The sequence below is a fragment of the Nelusetta ayraudi genome, unplaced genomic scaffold, assembly GCF_046127955.1.
Source record: "Nelusetta ayraudi isolate G7.1 ecotype Tasmania unplaced genomic scaffold, CSIRO-AGI_Nayr_v1 ptg000017l, whole genome shotgun sequence".
Taxonomy (NCBI): domain Eukaryota; kingdom Metazoa; phylum Chordata; class Actinopteri; order Tetraodontiformes; family Monacanthidae; genus Nelusetta; species Nelusetta ayraudi.
Genome location: NW_027466067.1, coordinates 2,245,023 through 2,268,650, shown reverse-complemented (window position 1 = coordinate 2,268,650; position 23,628 = coordinate 2,245,023). Strand labels below are relative to the sequence as shown.

At 42.4% G+C, this 23,628-nt stretch overlaps 2 protein-coding genes across 7 annotated transcripts in view; both read right to left on the bottom strand.

Annotated features, from left to right (window-relative positions):
* Positions 1–566: 566 nt before the first annotated feature.
* On the bottom strand, positions 567–17,233 carry elk4 (ETS transcription factor ELK4). 2 transcript variants are annotated; one of them, XM_076024680.1, is made up of 6 exons: positions 17,025–17,233; positions 10,762–10,976; positions 8,974–9,663; positions 4,818–5,060; positions 4,042–4,161; positions 567–3,947 (listed from the first exon to the last, which is right to left on the bottom strand). In XM_076024680.1, exons 2-6 carry the CDS (start codon positions 10,966–10,968, stop codon positions 3,849–3,851), a joined length of 1,359 nt encoding a protein of 452 aa, XP_075880795.1. In that variant the 5' UTR covers positions 10,969–10,976; positions 17,025–17,233; the 3' UTR covers positions 567–3,848. The 2 variants fall into 2 exon arrangements, with proteins under 2 accessions (XP_075880795.1, XP_075880796.1); XM_076024681.1 differs by having other exon boundaries at positions 4,818–5,057; positions 17,025–17,231.
* Positions 17,234–19,132: 1,899 nt separating this feature from the next.
* The window catches only part of LOC142887206 (band 4.1-like protein 1), a 53,085-nt gene continuing 48,589 nt past the window's right edge, over positions 19,133–23,628 (bottom strand). For all 5 annotated transcript variants that reach the window (XM_076024676.1, XM_076024673.1, XM_076024675.1 and 2 more), the window contains one exon: positions 19,133–21,677. In XM_076024676.1, coding sequence (XP_075880791.1) covers positions 21,672–21,677 — 6 coding nt within the window. In that variant the 3' untranslated portion in view covers positions 19,133–21,671. The remainder of the gene's footprint in view (positions 21,678–23,628) is intronic.

The window sequence follows — 23,628 nt, the reverse complement described above, 5'->3', positions numbered from 1 at the left end:
TCATCTTCATCGTGTCTGGGCGAGAGTGGCTGTGGTAAGGCACCTGATCCTCATGTGATGGACTGCTGGTGGGCAGGGGTGGGGAACACCTTTTAATAATTTGTACAAACTGAATAAGTGCTTCCACCTCTGACAACCATCCCTGACTTGGTAAGGTTCCGTTCTTACATGTTCCATCTCCAGGATCATGTAAACATATGTGCTGTACACTTGGTTTTTGTTTTTTTGTTGTTTTTCATATTCAACAGCATAGAATTGTGAGATATGCCTGCGTGGGAGTATGTGTCTCCAACTTGTTTATGGCTTCAAAGACAGTAGAAAAGTGACGAGTGTAAACACTTCATGGCTGATGGTTGTTAGGACGGGATTTCGGGCAATAAGGTACATCAAGGCTTCAGAGTTTTTTGTTTGTTTTGTAGTCCCTTGCATTGAAGGTCAGTGTAGGTCGCATGGCTAAGGCTCATCATGTTGACTTTAAGTATTATAGCCACTGACATGTCAGGGTCAAGTCAGGGACACCTTTCCTGAACTCAAGTCGTGCTAGTTAACCAAACCTTTTGTTCCTATTAGCTAATGCAGCGCTGATATGTTAGCAACACACTTCACACATCTAAGGGTAAAAATTGCGTTTACTTCTTTTATCCTGATGTAGATTCTAAAGATGGCAAGAGATCTGAGAGAAAGACCAAAGGCAGAAAGGGTGCATAAGATAGATAGACACAATGTCAAAGCATTGGCTGAAGACGCTGGTTAGCTTTGCTTTAGCGGGGTACGGAAAAACTGAGTACAATTCTAAGTCAAAGACTAGAACAACTACAAATACATCATAAGCAAATAAACATCAACGCTGCAAATCCAACATTTGTATGAACCATTTCTTGTGGCCGTTTGAAACACACGGACTGAAGAGTAGATCAGAACGTGAGAGAAGCTGCTGGGTGGTTCGGGGTTTGGAATTTTCAACCTGAGCTTAGGCCAGCTAAGATCCCTCCTTTCCAATGTGTATGAACAGCTGCCAATGACTCTGGCAACACATCTGCCGTTTATATACAGGACTGGTCACAGTTAGGATTTTCAAACAAACAAAACCATGCAGGCAAAAAGTCAAAAATATTCCAACCGGATGAACTGTTACCCAAATATGGCGATAGGTTTCCCTTTGCACAAGAGTTCAATCAGCGTGAAAACTGCGACGACGACGACGACGACGACGACGAAGAGCAGGTTTTTGTTGCTGCCCTGGTTCACGCACAATGCAGGGTTATATGGCTTAACTTCACGTCAACCAGAAACCTACAGATCTTCAGCTTGACCACAAGTTCTTTCAGAGCTTCTCCATGGATTCATGGTTCTGAGATTATTACGGCCAAATGTCTCAATGTAATTCAGTAATAGTAGAATGGTGATGGGACACGCTTCAGCAGGAGCAGCAGGGCTGAGAACAGAGAAACAAGGCATGGATGGATTATAAGAACTGGATATCAGACTGCCAATACAGTGGTGCTGCAATTTTTCCCAGTGGCCACTTGAGGTAATACAACCCAAAAAATTCCACCATTAGACCACAACACAAAAATAAAACGCCTGAATAGAAAATCTTTCTACTGTATATGTGTAAGCTGTGGACATTTATAACCAACAGGAAATTCCCAAAGAGTTCTATAATCCCAGTGTGACACCACAGCATTGTGCTGTGTCCCCGGCTCGCTCCGATTGGCCTATGCGTCCTCCGCTGCATCGCCACATAAGTTACAGGGTCATGATGGAAAGTGACACTACTTTCTGATCATGCTCAACAAGCAACGTATTGCAGAGGTAACCAGGAAGCCAAAACAACACGTAAACACATTGCAATGGGCTGCCGTGTTGGATCCTGGGGGGTCTAGACACAAGGGCAAGAGTACAAAAGGGGGACAGAAGTGCTGCCAGACCAGAGGGCTAGATTGTGTCTTCTCTTGGCAGTAACACTGATGTGCAAAAAAAAAAAAAAAAAAAAAAAAAGAGGAGGGAAATGAAAGAAGTGATATGAGCTCTGTAAAAAGTGCACTGCAACTGTTGGGGCTCCCATTTGCTTGAATCAATCAACTAGAATGTTTATCTGTCTTCTTTTGGATTTGTCCACACAAAGACCCCAATTCCAGTTCCGCTCAGTCATAACCTGTTCTTAATGTGTTGCTATTCACTCATGAGTCATGTGCTCGGGGCTAGCTGGCTGTGCAAACACTTTTTCATGGTCAGAGTTAAAAATGGAGTGTCATCTAAAAAAAAAGAGAGAAGCAAACCTTCACCATTATCAAGGTTTTCAAAACAACATCGTTTTGTGAAACCACAAAAAAGATAAAAAATAACCAAGAACCAAACATTGAGCGTGTGTGACATAGTCACGTTATCTGTTACGCTAACTGATGTAAACATTAGTTTAGGTAAACTTTACGTGATTTCGCACTGATTCTAGAATGATTCTAGTATGATCGAAACGATGCGCTCTCAACAACCCCTTGAATACTTGTCATATTCGGATGAGCAAAGGTCAGGAGTAAAATATGGGACATGACATTGGCTTTGGCACTCCCAAAATGCCCACGTCATGAATCAATAAGTGCATAAGAAAAAAAATCATCGCATCGTAATATGAGGATTAGCTAGCACTGCTATCAGACTCTCAGACAGACTCAGTACACACTGGGCATTTTTCCACAGAATCGCTAGGTGCCAGGTCGGTACGGTGCAGCTCGGTTATCGCGCATTTCCATGGGCGCCAACACGGTTCCCAGGGTTCAGATTTTGGTACCTGCTTCATTGGGGTTACAAGCGTGCTGAGTAGAGGCCATTAGGGTGACTTAGCAACGTGCAGGGCACTGATTGGGCAAGAGTTTTGATGAAAGCCAAAAGTAGTCTTTCACGAAAGACCAAAACCGCCATTTTTAAATGCCCAGCATGTGGATTTTTACATTTTCACGTATTAAAAACTGAAATGTTCATGAAACTGTACCACTGTGGCTGAAGAAAAAGCTCAAAGAGAGCTGGACGGACGGAGCGACACGCAATGAAAAAAATCTTCTGGGTTTCGCACCCGGTGGCCGCCGCTGTACAGCGAAACAGTGTCCGGAGAAATAAAAAAAATTGCTGAGCAACTACCGAAGGATGGAACGAACAGAGAAAATGTTGGAGGTTTGATCAGCCTAATGCAGATGCGATGGAACACCAGCACGGTCGGCAACGGGAGTGAGACGGGCTCGACTCGGTCGGTGGACGACGACAGAATAGTCGGCCACGACACTATTTGAAAACATGCATGAGGACTGTAAATGTGTTTTGTAACCTCAAGCAACTTTAGTTTGAAGGCTATTTGCAAAGTATAGCCGCTGAATCCTCTTGATAAACGGTTAGCCACCACCGCTAACTCCGTGCTATGCGTGTGTGTTGTGTTCGCTGGCAGCGAAACTTAAGAGGCGGCGATTCTGACTCGCAAGTTTCCAGGGACAAGGGAGGCACAAAAAACGTCCAAGGACCTTCGGTTCGCCTTGCAACCGTAACACCGCCCATGCTCAGGTACTGACCAAGCCAATGGAAATTCCTTCCAAACGAGCTGTATCGTACTGTGAAGGGCTGGCACCAACCGTATAGGACCAGTGGAAAAACGCCCTCTAGATCTAGATCTATAGCTAGTCTAGAGTCTAGTCTAGAGCTAGCTCCTCTGTTAAACCTGGGCTGCCAGGACTTCCCTACCCAATGGTGCTCTTTCAGCACATCCAATTGTAGTTTCTGTTCTGGGACGGTTGCCTTTGAAACACCAGTGTGATGAGGAATGGTAAAAAAATAATAATAATAAAAAAAATGTTGAAGTGCTATGTTTTCTGAGGGTCTGGAGAAATGGGACCAGGTGTGTTGGTCCCGTCCATGCTGTGAATGGGGATCTGGAACTGAGGCGTGAGCACAGACGGGAACTAGAGAAGAGGAGAGATTGAGAGATGGAAAACCGTTAGTTAGACACAGTAAGAGGCTGTAGATATGCAGAAAGGGATGATTTGTGATATTAACTTGGAACAGGTGGCCTCCCTGGCGCCGTGTGGCCGGGCTGAGGGGAGCCACGGGACTGAGCGTGCTCCAGAAGTGAATGTTGGACAGCAGAGGACTCGGAGTCAACAGCAGAGTGGGCGTCTGAGGAAAAAAGTGGAGCAAGACTCAAAATTCAGTGTCACATATAAATATTTCTTATTTACTGATTCATTTATTCTTGACAGATAATATTCTGGACTTTTTCTGGACTCCATGGCTAATATTGCACTAATTGTGCCTAAGACCTTGCTTATCCCTGCCTCTGCACAATTGACTGTCTTTTGCACATCTGCTCTTGTTTGTTTGCATATAGATAAACTGGAATGTTTCTTGTAATTACTGTGATTAATGTATAGTTATATATAGTTACAGAAACTCTTTTAGCCCCATTTTGAAAATGTATCTAAATCTTTATCTTAATCAATCTTGAATCTTTTCCACATGATATCCTCATCCTTTACTAATATAGTAACTTTCATGCTGCCACAAAATGCTTATTTTATCCATTCCATTCCATTCCTTGTTAGATTCTGCATGGGTTAAAAATCTCAGTAATACAATAACCAATCAGTTATTCAAAGTCTTCTATGAAGCCTGCTGGTAGCGTCTGATTAGTCTGCTCATCCAGGCTTGATTGATTTAGCACTTGAAGAGTAAAAGTTGATGAACGGATTTGACTTTAGAAACGTATTGCAACCATTTTTATTTTAACTCTGTGCCTCGAGGTCAACTTCCAACAAGGACAACTTCACACTGACCTGTAGCATGGCTGGTGTGAGCGAGGCGGTGGGAAGGGAGGGGCTGCAAAGGCTCATGGGAGAGAAGTCAGAGGCGGTGACCAGCAGGGTGGGCGGGCTGATCTGCAGGACTTTGGGCAGCTTCCTGGTCTTCGCTGAGCTCTGAGTGCTGAGTGTGGTGCTACTGCTCACCGACGACGAGCTGGTCTCAGTGTCCACCAAACTGGTCTCGTCCCCTGAGAGAGCCAGGACACCCTCCCCCTGCTGAACCATAAGGACATTGTGGTGTCATGTTTTGTTTGTTTGTTTGTTTTCTTTCTTTTGTATTTTCTGATTTTGCACTATGCTTTGCTCAAACTATATATATATAACATGACAGCCATGATTTAAATTGATAAACTATCCTGGCATCAATTTGATGCCTTTAAGGTCCAGTGTGTAAAATTTGGCTTGATTATGTTTTTTTTACAGTGGGTTCGGAAAGTATTTAGACCCCCTAAAGTTTTTCAGTCTTTGTCATAGTGCAGCCATTTGCTAAAATCAATTAATTTAATTTGTTCCTCCTTCATGCGCACACAGCACCCAATATTAATATAATAAACGTTGAGATATCACATGGTCTTGAGTATTCAGAACCTTTGCTGTGACACTTGTATATTTAATTTGGGTGCTGTCCAATTCTTCTGATCATCCTTGAGATGGGCCTACACTATCATTTGAGTCCAGTCGCACTTATTTACATTGATAGGACTTAAGGATGCAAAATATCGATTTAATTCATTAATGGTTAGTTGATTGACCTTGCCGATCAATTATCGATGAATTGATAAGCTGCGGTTTATCCTGAGAACCTAAATTTCACAATGAAAAATTTGTAAGGGACACATTATTTAACCCTTAAATAATGTTGAGGATCCAATGTGACATGTGCCCAATTTTTACATTAGAGAACTGTAAAAACACCCTAAACATTTATCCTCTGACTTTAAGTTGGCTTCTAATGGGTCACATTTCAAGGTTTGTTTGTTTTTCTAAGTCGTTTAAAAGTAACTAGGTATGTTATGACCAATACAGTATCTACAGGTGAATTGCTCTTTCCTGCCACTACACTGTTATAGTGATATTAACTACTTGAGTCACAGTAGCATAAACTGACTAACGTAAACATTAAAAAAAAAACTCAAAGTAGCCAATCACTTAAAAGGCTTCACGTTGTCCCTGTGTGATGTTTAGGGAGTCAAAAATGCATGTTATATTCCTCAATTAATGTTTTATTGTCCCAGTTGGTATATGGTACAGATACTGGCATTTATGTTGTCTAACAACATAAATTCTATTTAAAAAAATCAAATACATAAAAATAATTGCACACTTTTAACTGTTGTACTCTTATACACTGTTGCATGTAAAACACTGAGCAACATTAAGGCTTAGGGGCCATTTACATGGAGACGATTGTTTTTTAAAACCGCACATTTTCGAAAATGCTCTCGAAAAAAAAAGCATTTACATGAAAATGTTCTGTTTACACGGAGACGCTAGAAACAACTGAAAACTATGTAGTACCTAAGCTAGGCCTGGTGTGGCGCCACAAGTTACTCCCTTAAGGTGGAAGAAGAAGAAGACGCAGGAGCTCACTAACAACATCAGCACCACAGAGAACAGAAAGATAGATTGCTTGTGAAAGTACAGTGTGGATAAACGACAGTCGAACTTCTGCTTCGAGTTACTTTAGAACACAAAGCCTTAAAAGGTCCATGTTAAGGTTGACTGGATGTTGTGCCAATAAGTTTGCTAATATTCTTGTTATTTAGGTTTCCTGCCTCAATATCCCAGCCTGCTGACCCAAAAGAAAATCGCTAAAAAGTAAAACAGGAGGTTTGCAACTCGCTTTCATTGTTTTTATTTTCCCTTTGAACACAATCCATGATCGATCAACGAGCACCGTGTGTTATTGTCCAGTATTGTTTGCGCTTTGTTGTAGTGGAGGTTAATGGGAAGACTGCAGTCTGATCATTAGTAGCAGTGACAAGTCAGTTGCCGGAGGTGGTTTTTGTTGTGTTGAGTGGTTGTCTGCACCTCACTGTTGTTCAGGTTGCAAGGGTTGTGGGGGTGTGGGGTGACAGCTGTGACCAGCTTTTCCAAAAAAATATTGTTTTTGGCATTTACACAAAGTCGGGCAAGGTGCCGTTTTCAAACTTATCCACCCTGGAAAGCGTTTCCGAAAATGTGCGGTTTCAGTGAAAACGCCGGCTTCTCGTGACCATTTTCTCGATCATGCTGCAAATCCTCTGGGTGATGCCCTCCACTTTTCTATCCACTTGCCATTCCAACGCAGTGGCCATTGTAGGTTGTGAAGGCAATGCTTGTTCAAGCTGATCAATAAATGGTGACGCCGTTGTCAAGCATCAAAGACAAGATCCACGCTATGAGTGGTTCCTTCAACAGATCGTCACAGTACATTTAGTTTACATTTACATTTACTTTGTCATGATTGATTAGTTTGGATTTGTCCTTCGTTTTCTGTTTCTATATGTCATGTCTCGAGCCGCCCGCGGGAATCTTGCTTTATCTTGAAGCACGTCAGTGTGGCATAGATTAGGCAATAGTGCCCTATACTGGCGACACCATGCCACTTAACAAAATAGAACAGTGTAAAAAATGTTCAATTATTTGCGACCAATTTCATTTAATCGATTAAATTCTTAATCGACAATTAATCGATAATCGATTCATTGTTAACATCCCAATTTGAACTTGATTGGGAAAAGCACAACCCTGTCAATATAAGACCTTAAAGCTCACAGTGTAAAGTCAGAGCAAATAAGAATCATGAGGTCGAAGGAACTGACTGAAGAGTTGAGAGACAAAATTGTGGCAAGGCACAGATCTGGTCAAGGCTACAAAATGTTTTTTGTTGCACTTAAGGTTCCTAAGAGCAGTAATAATCCTTAATTTGAATTTAAAGTTTGGGACGACCAGGACTCTTCCCCAAACTGGCCGTCCAGCCAAACTGAGCATCCAGGGGAGAAGAGCCTTGGTGAGAAGAGGTAAAGAAGAACTGGAAAAAATCACTTTGAGAGATGCAACGGGAAGATGGGACAAAGTTCTAGAAAGACAACTCTCGGTGGCAGCATAATGCTGTGGGGGACAGGACGACTGGTTGCAATTGAAGGAAAGATGAATGCAGCCAAGTACATTGATATCCTGGACAAAAACCTTTCCCAGAGTGTTCACAACCTCAGAATGGGCTGACGGATCACCTTCCAGCGAGACAATGATCCCAAGCACACAGCTAAAATAATGGAGTGATTTCAGAACAACTCTGTGAATGTTCTTGAATGGTCAAGCCAAAGTCCTGACATAAATCTAATTGAGCATCTCTGGAGAGACCTGAAGATGGCTGTCCACCAACATTCACCATCCAACCTGACAGAACTGGAAAGGATCTGCAAGGAGGAATGGCAAAAGATCCCCAAATCCAGGTGTGAAAAACTTGTTGGATTAATTCCAAAGAGGACTCAAGGCTGTATTGGCTGTATTGTTTCAAGTCGACACTGAGCAAAGGGTCTGAATATTTATGGCCATGTGATATTTCAGTGTTTATTTTGTAATAAATCTGCAAAGATTTCTACATTTCTAATTTGTGCTTGAATGAGGAAAATATTTAATTAATTTATTTTAGCAAATGGCTGCACTATGACAGTGAAAGAGTGGAACACTTTCCAAACCCACTTGGTAAAAAGCTTAACATCCGTCAGTAAGTACATTAATAAAAGTGTATACTCGCAGTACAATAAAAGTCATTTAAGTCATTCCTTATAAATAGTGGTGCAAGGCAACTAACTAGGAGCAAGAGCCTTGATCTACGGATATTCTTATGTACATGAGAACTGTTCTATGGGTAGGAAAACCGAATTACTTTTATTGTAATTCGGTTTGGTATACACTTTTACTAATGCGTTTATAGGCAGTATGATAAGCTTTAACGTATATAGAAATCATAAATCAAGCCAAATTTCACACTCTGAACATTTAATTATGCATCTAATGGTGTTGTTGGATAAAATCCACAACTTCATTCTAATATGCAGTGAGAAATACGTGAGATCACACAAAAAAACAGTGTTTCAACAGATTTGCTCATGCTGGACAGTGTTTCTGTGCAAGTACTGGCCTTCTCCTGCAACTGGGCCTCAGTTGGCTGAGAGGACCCCGACTCCACGTCGCTGTCCATCACCAGCTCCTGGGAGGAGTCGGGCACCGGGCTGGGTGACACTGGGCATGTCGAGGTCGGACCCTGAAGGCCGAACGGCGCCACCGCCACTGGGACTCGGACGTCTTCGAAAGAGGACGGCAGCGAGGAGGAGCAGGAGGTCTCACTCCGAGTAGGATCCAGGCAGTCGGACATATGGCTGGGCTCCGTGACCATCTGGGAAGCAGGTGGCAGTACCTTCGGCGGGGAGGTGTTTCCGTACTTGATGACAGACGGTGGCTGTGGCAGTTGAGCCGTGGCAGCCTTCCTGTCAGCCATCCTGACGGCTGGGTTCTCCATCTTGATGGACTTGAAGAGCTGCCGTCCGTTCTGCAGCGAGTGAAGGGTGAAGGAGGTGTACAGGCCCGAGTGGATGTAGTCGTTGCGGTTTGACGGCTTGATACCCGCCGCCGCCCCCGTCTCCCCTGCCACCTTGATGACCTCGGCTGGGTCGCCCTCCTCCCTCCCCCCTCTACTCTCCCCCGTCTTGGGCAGTGCCATCCAGTCCGCGTCTCCAACCTCCGACCGGGCCGCCGCCTCCCCCTTCAACACGTCAGGGTAGGAGACGAAGCGGTACACAAACTTCTGACCATTCACCTTCTTGATGATGTTCTGGAGAGTAGAATAGAATAGAACAGAAAAGAAATTGAAGCTGCAAGCAGCGTTGAAGGGACTGAGCCCGCGCGACCGCCCCCCTCCGACGGCACCCCGACACCAGCTGATCTAACTCTTTTGTGAGATTCAAAAAAGAAATTTGAATTTCGACAAACAGGAAGTGAGTTATTACCACTTGTTTAAATATTTGTCAAAATCAACGTTTGGGGACTACTGGGTCTTCCCTCGCTGCTTATGAAAACACAATGGTTCTGACTGCTTAAGAAAAGACATTTTCAGCATTCCCAGAACCTCAGCACACTAACAATGTTTTATTCATTTTATTTATTATTATATTTATATATTATAGATATTTTTTCTGTTTTTGAGAAAAAAATAAGTGACATTAGTAACATTAGCACACACACACACACACACACACACACACACACACACACACACACACACACACACACACACACACACACACACACACACACACATATATATTTGTCCTGTCCATCTAGCTTTCTTTGAGCTTTTTCTTTGGCCACCAGGAACAAAAACGTCTGCAGCTCTTTGGTCGTCCATGGTACAGTTTCATAGGCATTTCAGTTTTTAATAAGTGAAAATGTAAAAATTCACATGAGGGGCATTTAAAAATAGCGTTTTTGTTTTTTCTGAAAGGCTTCCACTTGGTTTTTGTCAAAACTCAAATCAGTGTAATCAACTCCAATCAGTGCCCTGCTCTGTGCTACGTCACCACCTGGTCAGCACGCTTGGAACCCCATGGAAGCAGGTATGAAAATGGTAATGGATGTAACCGTGTAGGGGGCAGTGGAAACACATACTAAACAAGCTGAAGCAAGCCAAGCCGACGCCACTAACAACTGAAAATGTTGCTATTGATTAAATAACTGACTACACACACTGGTGGTTTGGGAGGTTTGAGGTACGCTTGTCATTATGGAAGTTCATCTAATTATGCTTTCTGAGTCAAAAGCATGAGATGAGAGAAAACCGCAATATAGGAAATGCAGGAGGTAAACAAAGAGCTAGTTGAACGTTTTAGTCCAACAGTGACCGATGAGTTGCTGTGTGCGGTGCCAAGTTTACCTTGTCATAGTAGTATCTGAGTGCACGGCTGAGCTTGTCGTAGTTCATGTTGGGCTTGTTCTTGCGGGCTCCCCATAACCGTGCCACTTCTTCCGCCTGCAGTAATTTGAACTCTCCCTCTTCATTGGTCCAGCAGATCAGTTGCTCGTTACTGGAATCCAACAGAAGCTGTAGTAGGAACTGCCACAGTGTGACAGAGTTGTCCATGTCTCTCACTGAAAAGTAAAATAAATAAATAAATGTTAAAAGCGCAGACAAACATCATGAGGTTGAACCAGTGAACTGTCAACTCAAACGGCCTCCAACACATTCCTGTATGTCGCATCGACGTGAAGTGGTGGATTTGTGTTTATTCGAGCTGTTCCCAATCAAATGTCACACAAAACAGAAAAGCTTGTGTCAATGTAAATGCACACTGCAGCCTCCTACAATGTGACAACACTCAGTGGTAGATTCACAAAACGTTTGCGCGGCTTTTGCGGCAGAAAATCCGTGTAAATAGCGCCAAAAACGGTGATTCCGACCCACAGCAAACGTGAAAATTGGTGCAAAATGCGCAGAGGCGCAGGTAGCGGCAGGGTTGCGCCAGACTCATTTGAATGTATTGAAATGAGTCATTACGTGCAAAATGACACCCCCTTCTATGCATCATTCAAACAGCGGCAGATCCAGAAAGAGTTTGCGCTCGTGTCCGCACGCAGTTTGACAGACGGAAACACCACAAGCCAAAACCAGGCGCAGCTTCTGTCTGTCCAAGAGTTTCTGGCTTCTGAGTGAAACTTTCCTAAAAACGCCTAAAGACACAGGCGATGCTGACGATAGAATCCAGCAACCTAACGAAGACGTGGAAAAGATGGAAGGAGGAGTTTATGCGTCCCACCATGCCCGACACAGGGCAGGGAGTGAGAGTAAAACTGTTCTACTACCTCATCGGAGAAAGTGGAAGAGAGCTGCTGCTATCATCCCCTTACATTTACTGAACACTGATGCACAGCTGGAGAAAACAGAGTAAGTACAACAAGACCAAGCTGCGTCCACTTGGGAAGTGCAAGGTAAAGATCAGAAAGCCCCGAAAGAACAAACTCTACAAGCTTGAGTTTCAAGTGGTGGACCAGGATGACAGGATCTCCTTACTGGGCAGGAGGGCCAGTTAATCAAGTGGCAGTATGAGAACATCCTGATGATGGACAGCATCGTAAATGAAGAACAGATCACAACCATGAAAGAATCCAACCGTGACAACCACATGACATTGGAGTTTTAGGACAGATTTACAGGTGATGGATGTCTGAAGGGTGAATATAATATTGAAATAGACAGCAGTGTGGCTCCAGTAAAACTGCCGAAACGCACTGTGCCGGTGGCCATGATGACACCACTCAAAGAGGACCTGAAAAACCTAGAGAAATGCAGAATAATCACACCTGTGGAAAGAAGCACAGACTGGATAAGCAGCATGGTCTCAGTGACAAACCCAAATGGAAAGCCGAGGATCTGCATAGACCCGAAACCACTGAATCGAGCACAGAAGAGAAGCCACTCCTCTCCCTACAATTGAGGATATCCTCCCTGAATTGTCAAGGGCGAAAGTATTCACTGTTTGTGATGTGACGCATGGGTTTAGGCACATCAGACTGGACGAGGAGTCGAGCTACCTCACTACTTTCGCCACCCCGTTTAGCCAGTACCGCTGGCTAAGAATGCGGATGGGAATAAGCCCAGCACCAGAAGTCTTCCAGAGGAGGCTCATGTAAGCGCTCGAGGGCTTGCTGGTGTGTATGTCATAGCAGATGATGCGCTGATCACAGGGGAAGGAAAGACACAAGAGGAGGCAAACAAAGACCATGACGAAAAGCTGAGAAGTTTCTTCACTCGGTGCAGGGAACGTGACATGAAATTGAACTATGACAAACTCAACCTTCAGTCGAAAAGAAGGTTCCCTATCCAAGACACCTGCTGACATCCGAGAGGCTGCGTGTCGACCCAGGAAAAGTGCAAGCTGTCACTGAAATGCCCAGACCAACAGATCTCAAGGGTGTACAGAGACTGGTGGGTATGGTTAACTACCTTTCAAAATTCTATGATTACCTGTCAGATGACTGAGGCTTAGACAGAATATGAGATTGTTAACATGGTAGACTACTTTGTCTAACATGTTAACATGGCAGACTCTGCTGAGAGTCTTAGCTCTATACAAGACGTGACGAAAGCTGACGAAAGGTTACAGAGTGGTGGAGATGATTCTCAGAGGGTGGCCAGTGAACACAAAAAGACATTCCAGAAGCCATACGGCACTACCACTGATTCCTGAATGAACTGAGTTATCAACACAGTGTGGTTTACAGGAGAGGGGGCTGTAATACCAGACACACTCAGATCAGACATCACTTGTCACATTCATTCCTCTCACCTCAAAGTAGAGGGAGGTCTCAGACAAGCGAGAGAATGTGTATACCACCAAGAGATGAATTATTGAGAACATAAAGACTTTCATCTCCAAATGGAACATATGCAGGTCAGTGGACCCAACGTAGCTGAGAGATACACTACACCCTCATGACACGACGCATCGTCCGTGAGCAAAGGTGGGAACAGATCTCTTCTCTTTTCAGAACAAAGACTATGCGATAACGAGGGCTACAACAATTAGTCGACATAATTGATTATGTCCATCAACAACATAATTTGTCAACACGAAAAATTAAGCGTTGACGCGTCATGTTTTTGTTATTGTTAATTGCTCATTGATAAAATCACACTTCGGCCGCGACATGCTCATTTGTACCTGCAGTGCAGTACTGAGCGCTGGCGGTGGTGTTGCTCATTGTTTACATCCTGCAAAAAACAGAAAAGAAGAATGGCTTCTTCTCCTAAAAGGATTGAAAACTCCGACCCAAAGTTTAGGAAAATATTTCATAGAAAATGAAGCAGTTAAAAACGTTAGGGTGCAAACTCAGTGAAGCTCACCTAGCATTCCATGGTAGCACTACGGTGATATGCAAAAACCTTAAATGCCGACACCCTGGAGTCGCTGTGTCATCACGCACCGCAGGAGTCCACAAATGACGTCCAGGATAGATATTTGTTTTTCACACGTCAGAATATCATGAAAAAAGCTGCTTAGTGAACGAAAGTTCAGTTCGGTAAATGCGTTTTTTACGGCAATAATTAGTGAACAATAATAATTAGTGAGCTAGTATTGACAGCCCCTGTCAATACTAGCGTTTATATTGAATTGTAACACTCTTTCACTTATGACTTATCAACTGTGTTATTTAGGGAATGTTAATTCAATATTTTAGTTGTAAGAAATCTGTTTAAGGTATATAACTGTGATAAACATTGCATATAACCTTTGAAACGTGAATTAATACACCTATGATATTTTACGTAGAAAGATATAACAGCAATGTCACAGATAAATGTTTTGTGTGTCATTATTTTGGTATATTTGTTTAAAAACACATACTGTCAGAGTACTACTGTATAACATGTGTAAAGATTTAAGCAAGTTAGGTTAAACAGAAGTCCAAAATAGGTGGTGAAAATAAAGAAGATAATCGTGACTAAGCGACTCATCCAAAAAATAAACAATATATTAGTCGACAAAAAAAATAATCGTTAGTTGCAGCCCTAGTGGTAATAGTGGATCACTATTCCATTTTTGGGAGGTGGATTATACACCTGACACAAAGAGCAGCACAGACATACGAAAGTGAAAGACCCACTTTGCCCACGGGGGGATTCCAGATGTCGTTATCTCAGATAACGGGCCACAGTATGCATCTCAAGAGTTCAAATGTTTCAGCAAAGAGTGGGAATTTGAACACCAGACGTCATCACCAGGTACCCACAAAGGAATGGAAAAGCTGAACCTTCTATCAGAACAGATAAACGCCTCATGCTGAAATGATAATGACATACATATCCCATGGTTTTATGATTTTCCCCGCTGTGAGGTGGGTCACATCCATTCATGTGCTCCTGCCCCAGCCCCTCTGTCACATTTTAGAACCCACTGTGTCCCACCAGTCAGAAACTTCAACCATCCCTGTATTACATGCATCCGAGTTTCCAGGATGTGGAAAGAACAGTAAGAACAGTGACTATCACAGTCACATTACTAAAAATTAAATTCATAAAGAGTCAAGCAGAAAGTGCATGAGATAGTTAGTGAGAAGCCGATTGTTTTTGCTCTATCAAGGGAAATTACCTATTAAATCACTTGTTATATCCAGAGCTACTGGAGAGAGTTTTTATTGCCAATTAGAAGGAACAGAAACTGCAAGACCCTGATGTTTATCTTAGTTTTTTTTCTTATGGGTGGTAGGGTGTTTTATTTAAATAATTTTACAATGTACTGTTATCAAAACATAAAACATGAATGTGTTGTTTGCAATTAAGTTTAGTATAATGTGTGATAATCTGCCTTTCTGCTTAACTTGTGTATGTACTGCGTGTTTATATACACTTTTTTTTTCCTAAATAGGAAAGCTATTTTTAATTTACATGTCATTCAAACATGTAATTTTCATCGGACAAATTCCAGTGCAGCCATACAATACAAAAATAAATGAAGCATGAGAAAAGAAACAAAAGATATCTAAGCCTGTAATAAACACAAGTTGTTGGCCTTTTGCTTGGCTTATTCACTGACACCTGAGGGAAATATCGAACTTTCTCCAGCAGACAAGAGTGCTCCTTTATGTTAAGTTGTTTGTTTCTCTGAATCAGTCTCTCTGTGGTAGCAGTCCGCCGCCCAAAACACATAGACTATAAGAGCATTTCAAACAGCGCGAACCAAAATAGTCGAGTTGTGGGTTGACAGTTGAACAATGAGCCGATGGGTCAGTGGAAAGCTCTGGGAAGATTTAACGGAGCTACAGATAAAGCTGTTAGTTGCCTGGCAGTCTATAGACCTCTTTTAAATTCCTGCATTGTTTTTGAAACAATTTGCATTTTAGAAAAACATGACCACAGTACTTTGGCAAAATAGACATATACTGAAAGTAGATGTGATGTTACATTATTCAAAAGATTTTTTTTTAAATAACACAACCCAAATTAGATGGTTTACATTTTTTTTTAAATAAACAAACAGACGGAATCACATACAAACATACTGTTTCCATGCTAACCAAGGCTTCAACGTAGACTTACATCACTCAGTACACACAACCTAATTATGCTATAAAATGGACAAATATTGTTCGCTTGAGCAACATTAAATTTTAATGTCATTGATTTTTGCCATCATAATCCATAGAAACCATTGAGAAGGAAACTGCACCACTACCGAGGTTTCCACTCTACCACAGCCTCCAGTGTCACCACTGAAGATCTGACTCCCCACAGTGGCAGATGGCTGTGCTGACTTCACTTCCAGTTCAGAAAAACGTGAAAAATGGACAAACCCAGAAACTCGAGTCAGAGGTATTTCTGTGAGTCTTCCTCAGTAATTACATTTTGTGAAAATGTCCGTACACTGCTAACCAGTCCAACTGATGTTTGTGAAACAACAACAACACTCACACATGGTTCTCTGTGTCATTTATCCTACAAATACGAATGGTAAATTTGTTTTGAGCTGTAAATTCCAGCTTCTGTCAACAAGTGTGTGTGTGTGTGTGTGTGTGTGTGTGAGTGTGTGTGTGTGTAAGCTTCTTATGCTGAAGAGTAAATCTGCACTGACTCATCCCTATACTTCGCAGGTTGGAGGCAGGCAGGCAGACAGGCAGACAGACACAGCCGTACGCACAATCTGTCCCAAACTGTCACCATATAAAAACCCATCGGGGCCCAAATAGAACGGACAGACAGAAGATTACCCGGTGAACGTTATGTAACGTCTAGTATTAGCATCAAACCATATCTACGGTGCAAACGGTGATAACACTGACTGTGGAGGAGCATTAGGTTGTCAAACTAGTCTATAAGCGCACAGACTGGACTCACTGGGTTCCAGCACAGTATCACTGACGAAAGACCCATTAAAACGCCACTTGTTGATTTAAAAAGAAGTCAAGGAAAGCGTTTTGTAGCATTCTAAATGAAGACGGAGCCACCAGTAGCTGTTGTTGTTGTTGTTGTTGTTGTTTTAAGAAGTCACTGTTTCGAGTTGAGACGTTGCGGTCGCACACAGAATGGGAGCGAACAGCCGAGAAGGGGGGGGGCAAACAAATCACAGAGTTCAGCATTCAGTTTCAAAGTGTAGGGTCGCGCTTAGCTTCCTTCGCTTCGTTAGCTGGCGTTGTTAGCATTACCTCGCTCGCAGAGCCCGCTGAATATCCGAGACGTCGAGCCCCGTCCGAGTGTTCAAGAAACATCGCTGGATATCGAATTCGTGTGTTACAAATTAAGAAAAGTACTAGTTTTGAGGCGTGTGGATGAGGACGTAAATTAAGAAAATACCTGGACATAAAAATAACAACCACACACACATTAAACTACCTATGGCTTGTACTGCCGATATATCCTTTGAACTGAGAATATGTTGCGTTTGATTCTGCTCGTACATTGAACAACTGTCATTTTAAAATAAGTTTGTTAGAAACTAAATTTAGCATTAACGGGTGGATTTTGTTGACATGCTATGAAGTTAATCACCTTTTTTTTTTTTAAATCGGAGATCATTCGGTCGTTACTTGCTCCCTAATAGGTTTTCAATGTTATTCCGTAGAAGTTGCATTTGCACAACTTGTAAATTCAACTGTGCAGTCGTTCATAGAATTACCGAGGATTTCGAAGTACATAAACGTCACATAAAAATCGCACTGAGATCACTTCCTCCCTTGGATTTTTTTTTCTTTCGTGTTTATTATTGTAATTGTTATGTGACCACTTATCCTCAGTGTGGTTTTCCGTGTTTGTCTAGATCATTGTTTAGTTTTGGCTCCTGTTGCAGTTTGTCATCTTCTATTCAGACCATTCCGACAATTGAAGCTTTGTTTGCTGAAACGCCCCCAAAGACGAAAAGTTGTTGGCGAGAATTGTATTAACATTATATATATGTATATATATATATATATATATATATATATATATATATATATATATATATATATATATATATATATATATATATATATATATATATATATATATACATATATACGTATATATATATGTATGTATATATATATACATATACATATATATATACATATATATATACATATATACATACATATATATATATATACATATATACATATATACATATACATATACATATACATATATACATATACATATATATATATATATATATATATATATATACATATATATATATGTATATATATATATATACATATATATATATGTATATACATGGAAAATGGATGGATGGATATTTGTAAACTCATTCTTTAACAACAAAAAAAGAACAAAATGGCTTGAGTGCTCATGTGGCTTGTGCGCCTTCTCCTAAACTGTGTGATTTTGCATTTGACAATTTCAATTGAAAGTATTAGGGGGATGACAGAATAGCATGATGTGTTGACAATTTACTGACCATTGGGAAGCTGCAGGTGAAACCCAATGACTCCCCAACTTCCGGCTTATTATCAAACCAGAGACAGGTCGTTACAGCCGCTGCAGCAATACAGTTTGCATTCTGATAGAATCAACCTTTATTCTGCTGGACCAACCGAGTCTCCTGGTGGAATTGTTACCCCTTTACAAAATAACAGGACGGCGAATGTAATATGGCGCGTGCATTCTCTCATCCAGTCAACCCCAATTTACACCAAAAGCGTTCACGGTGCGTGCGCGGAGCCGCGTGGAAACCGCTCCGTCACCATCTCGCGTGACAACCCAGGTAGTTTCGCGTGTATTTAAAGATATATTATTGTACAAAAACACACTTTCAACAGAGTGCAGCTGCTGATGTAGACCTAGTGATTCTTAATGCCTCTGTAGCTAAAGCTTGGCTAAACCGGTGCCTCCGGCCAAGAAAAAAAACAAATAGTGTAACACTGGCTCCCGACATGCAGTACACACTGCGCATCCAAACACAGGTGGTTAGGCGAAACAATGTCGCAAAAAAGGAGCAGAGAAAAGAAAGAGGAAGGCACAAGAAAGACTGTGAGTGGACTGGCAGTGATTAGTATCAACAACAAAGTTGGCCATCAGATTTCTTACAGTGATGTCATAAGTGACTTTGCCTCTAGAAAAGCCAGGAAGCACAGGTTTTAGGAGTGGGTGGTTTTAAGACCTCTTTTTTTTGTTTTGTTTTTTTATCTGTTTGTTTTATGTGTGTGTTATGTGATATGGTGACGGTTGGAGATGCCAAACCTTGGCTCCAGTACCCAGAGAAAATGCCGGATAATCGACCAACTGTGGCTGCTCATCCAGGACAACACACAGGTTTTTCTTATATTTAAATATTTATTTAATATTTAATCTGTAATATTCATTACAAACTTTAATATATAAAATTGGTTGTCTTTTGCCTGCCTGTGCCAGTGTCAAACATTTCTCAGAGACCTTTTGAATCATACTGAGACATTTATTTATGCATGTATGTTTTCCATTAGGTCTGAATGCAAATACAGAAAGTACACGCCACCAAGCACTAGGGGGGGATGTAGAGCAGAAGGCGGTGGAGCCTTGAAGGCGAGAAGGAGAGGAAAGACTGAGGACAGACTCGAGATGTTGGTTTCTCCACATTGATGCCGCCTGCTGTCCAAGGTGAGCAGGCCTCTCTAAGATGAGGCCTGCTCACCTTGGACAGCAGACGGCATCGTTCTGAAAAATAAATAAAAAAAAAAAACATGAGGCGCCCACACAGAAGGAAGTAATGTTGCGCGGATGATTGGATGTTTGTCTCTTGTGCATTTGTCTCCATTCAAATTTCTACATAGTTTACAGAATAATACACAGGATATGTATATGTATATATATATATACACATAGTAGTACGGCAAAGAGTCACAGCAAGTTCCTCCGCAGTTCACAGCATCATCTGGGAAAAATAATTCGTTTCACAACAGTCCAGTGTCAAGATACTGCAGAACGAAATGAAGGACAACGTCGTCTCCTCTGGGTTGTTAACAGCAAGTGGAGACGGTGGGGACGGCAGGCGCCCCCTGACTGTGTGTCGGGGGGAGGGTTTCGGGGGTGAGTCGCTGAAAAGCCTCAGTTAAATGTCAGGAAGTCAAAGGGCTTCTGGTTGCGCTTGGTTACGTGTGACATGTCAGTTTTCTCACTTCAGAGGACGCTTTTTCTTTCATTTATTTTCTAAAAAACAGTGTGTGCGTGTGTTGGCGGGGTGGGGAGGAGTTGACTGAATGGCTGCTTGTTGCAAAACTTGCCAGCAGTCAAGTACTTTTCAGCTTGCGGGTTAGTGTAGCATCAAGGGACAGCCAGCTAACCACAGTGGCGACAAGTGATGCATAGTCAAGAGTTTCAAAAGTCACCCAGGTTACAGTGTGTGTGTGTGCATGTGTTTAAAGTTCGTTGACTCGCTGTTATCGGTGGTTCGGCGGCAGTTCTAAGGAGGCGGGGCTAACACTCAACACTCTTCTTAAAAATAATTGAACAAACTCGTGCACTGTCATTCAAAGCCAGGCTTGTCTGGTGCTCTTGGACTCTTCAGACAGCTTCTGTGAGCATGCACAAGGTGGCGCTAAACTGCAAAATAACAATGATAAATAGCAACAGTGATAAAATTTGTTATTGGTTACTACTCTTTTAAGAATGCAGTTCACTAAGTATTCATCCCCCCCATAAACCTGTTGGTAAACATCACATCTACAATGCCCCCAAGTGGCAACAGTGTACCATGTTTCTCTTGTTTTTTTTTTACCTATTCATGACAAAGACGTTAATATTGGCGTGAGAATGACGCAACACATAAAGTTACTTTTTGTCTAAAAAGGAGAGAGAGAGAGAGAGAGAGAGAGAGAGAGAGAGAGAGAGAGAGAGAGAGAGAGAGAACACTTTTCTGGAGACACTTCAGTATGACCAGTCCAAAAAAAAACATAATATCCACCTTGATTCTGGCCCAATTAAAGTAGAGATAGAAAAACACACACACACACATCATGGCATACTCAAAACAAATAAACAAATAAACAAATAATAATAATAATAATAATAATAATGAAAAGTTACGTGAGCCGCAAGCATCAGGTTGCGGCGGTGGCGACTGTTTGGAAGTGAGCTGAGCACCACAGTGTGGAGGAGGAGGAAACTGTGTGTAGGTGTGTAGTGGTATCACACACTCACACACATACATACACGTGCACGCACACACACACAGACTCATCATCGTCATCATCATCATCATCATCATCATCTTCATTCAGCATTATTTACAGTCAGTTTATATATTAAAAAAAGATTTGTAATTTAAATGTGCCCCCCTCAACCCACTCTCCAATCCATTCTCAGCTATTCTGTTATTGGGTCATGCAGATTATAGTCATCTGATATTATACATACTTTTATAAACAAGCCAACACTGGACATAAATTATTCTCTCTAGATAAAAATGTGAAAAAGTTAATAAGATGATCTGTCAATTAATGTGGCAGGCGGCAGGTGGCAGGTTGCATGCCGCAAGTTGCAGGCTGTAGGTGGCAAATGACAGGTGGCAGGGGGCAAAAGGCAGGTGGCAGGCCGCAGGCGCCACGTCCTGGTGGGGATCCAACCTGTAGACCAAGTCCTTTTCACATGAGACGAAAATTTGAAAAGTTAAAAAAAAAGGCAAGGAGATGAAAACAGGTTTCCCGCCCTGCGTCCCGTCTTCCGGGCAGCAGGTGGCGCTGTGGCGTCAGCGGGACAGCAGGTGTTGGGAGCAAAGGGACAGGAGTGAGAGAGTCGACTATGTCATGCAACCAGTCTGTTTGCATCGTGTCCAGTATAAGGCGTCACTGCCCCTCCCCTTAGCCCGGCAGCGATGATCAGGACTGCAAGAAAACAAAGAAAAAGCAGTGAGATGAAACTTTCAACATACACATCACATGTGTGACATATCTAGACGCTGATTTGACAGCATGATTATTACAGTTGTTCTGGCAATAAATAAAAGGCCACGGTCCACTCTTCAATGGCTGCGTGAAGTTCCTGAATATGGGCAGGAACTGGAACACGCTGTTGTAACCCTGGTTATTTTTATTATTTCATTATTTATTATGTTTTCTAATTTCCCAAGGTCATTAAATGCCGCACCCCTTAGCGTACTGCACTAGTTTCCCACAAACTTGAACGCATCCTGTACCTGAGCACGAGCCGGTACCCGCTTGCTGAGCACACATGCAGAGCACGTTGCCCTGACAGCAACTAAATTTTCGAGCTACACACGGGAAAAAAGAAGTGTCAGCAGTGCTGGTTAGCTCTTGACAGGACTACGTGACAAGCTACAAACTTTTTTTTCTTTCCTTGGAATATCCTTGTAAGTTAGCTAACCTAAATTACGAGGTTGTTGTCAATTTTGGTTAAAAAAAAAAAAAAACAGTCAGGATATGACTTCATCACGGTGAGTTTTCCGTTCATTGCTGCCGGCTGGACTGCGACCTAGCAGCCAAGCTAAAGCAATATGTTACTGGGCGAATGTGTTTTTTTATGTGAGCAGACACGATCGTGACATTTTTCTGCACTTTCGGTGTAGGCTGTTTTTTTTAGAGGGACAGTTCAGCAGAGACACAGAGAAAGCTGTTTCATCTGCACCAGAGCCTCCATTTCGCTGGAATACGGACACGTGGACGCTGCGCTGCTGCAGGGGAGCAGTAAGGAATGGTTGGAGAACTTCATTGAGGAGTTACATTCTTTTTTTTATACTTTCCCCTGAGATCTTGGGTATTTTATTTTATTATATTTATATAGAGGAATCATTATTTTTTCATGTGTGCAAGTAAACGGTCTCTTACCAACTGTGTGTGTGTTTTGTGTGGGATGGGGGTCTATGATAAGTTGCTGCTGCCAATCTCCCTTTTCTTTTTAAAACCTGTGATTGAGCTGAGTTTTATACTCTTAGTAATAAGATTTTTGGCAACAGTACGTTCCGTCAACCGGACACAGGTTACACTGTCGTATATGCCGATCTGGAGTATCCCAAACATACTCAGTGGATGACATGTCTGTTGAGTATTCTGGCCATGCAAAAAATGGGATATTTTCAGCTTCCAGGAATGGTGTACAGATCCTTGCAACATGGGCCCGTGCATTATCATGCTGCAACATGAGGTGATGGTCGTGGATAAATGGCACAACAATGGGCCTCAGGATCTCGTCACGGTATCTCTGTGCATTCACAATGCCATCAATAAAAACACCTGTATTTGTTGTCCATAACATTCTCCTGCCCATACCAAAACCCCACCGCCACCATGGGCCACTAGATCCACAACGCTGACATCAGCAAACTGCTCACCCACACAACGCCATACACGTTTGTCTGCCACCTGCCCTGAACAGTGAAAACTGGGATTCATCCGTGAAGAGAACTCCAATGTGCCAGACGCCACCGAATGTGAGCATAAGTCGGTTATGACGATGAACTGCAGTCACATCGAGACCTCAATGAGGACAACAAGCATGCAGATGAGCTTCCCTGAGACAGTTTTCAGACAGTTCTTGCAGAAATTATTTGGTTATGCAAACCAATTGTTTCAGCAGCTATCTGGGTGGCTGGTCTCAGATGATGCTGGAGGTGAACATGCTGGATGTGGAGGTCTGTGGTGGCGCTCCCTGTGGCTGCAGACTATGGTGCCTCTCTGTGTAGATGGCCACCCTTTCCTCACACGTATTCTTGGTGCCAAGCTATCCTACCAATTTGCGTGTGAGTACGAGTGTGGGTAAAAGTGTGTGTGTGTGCGGGTCTGTGTGGAGGGGCGGGTCCATATGAGGGGGTGGGAGGGA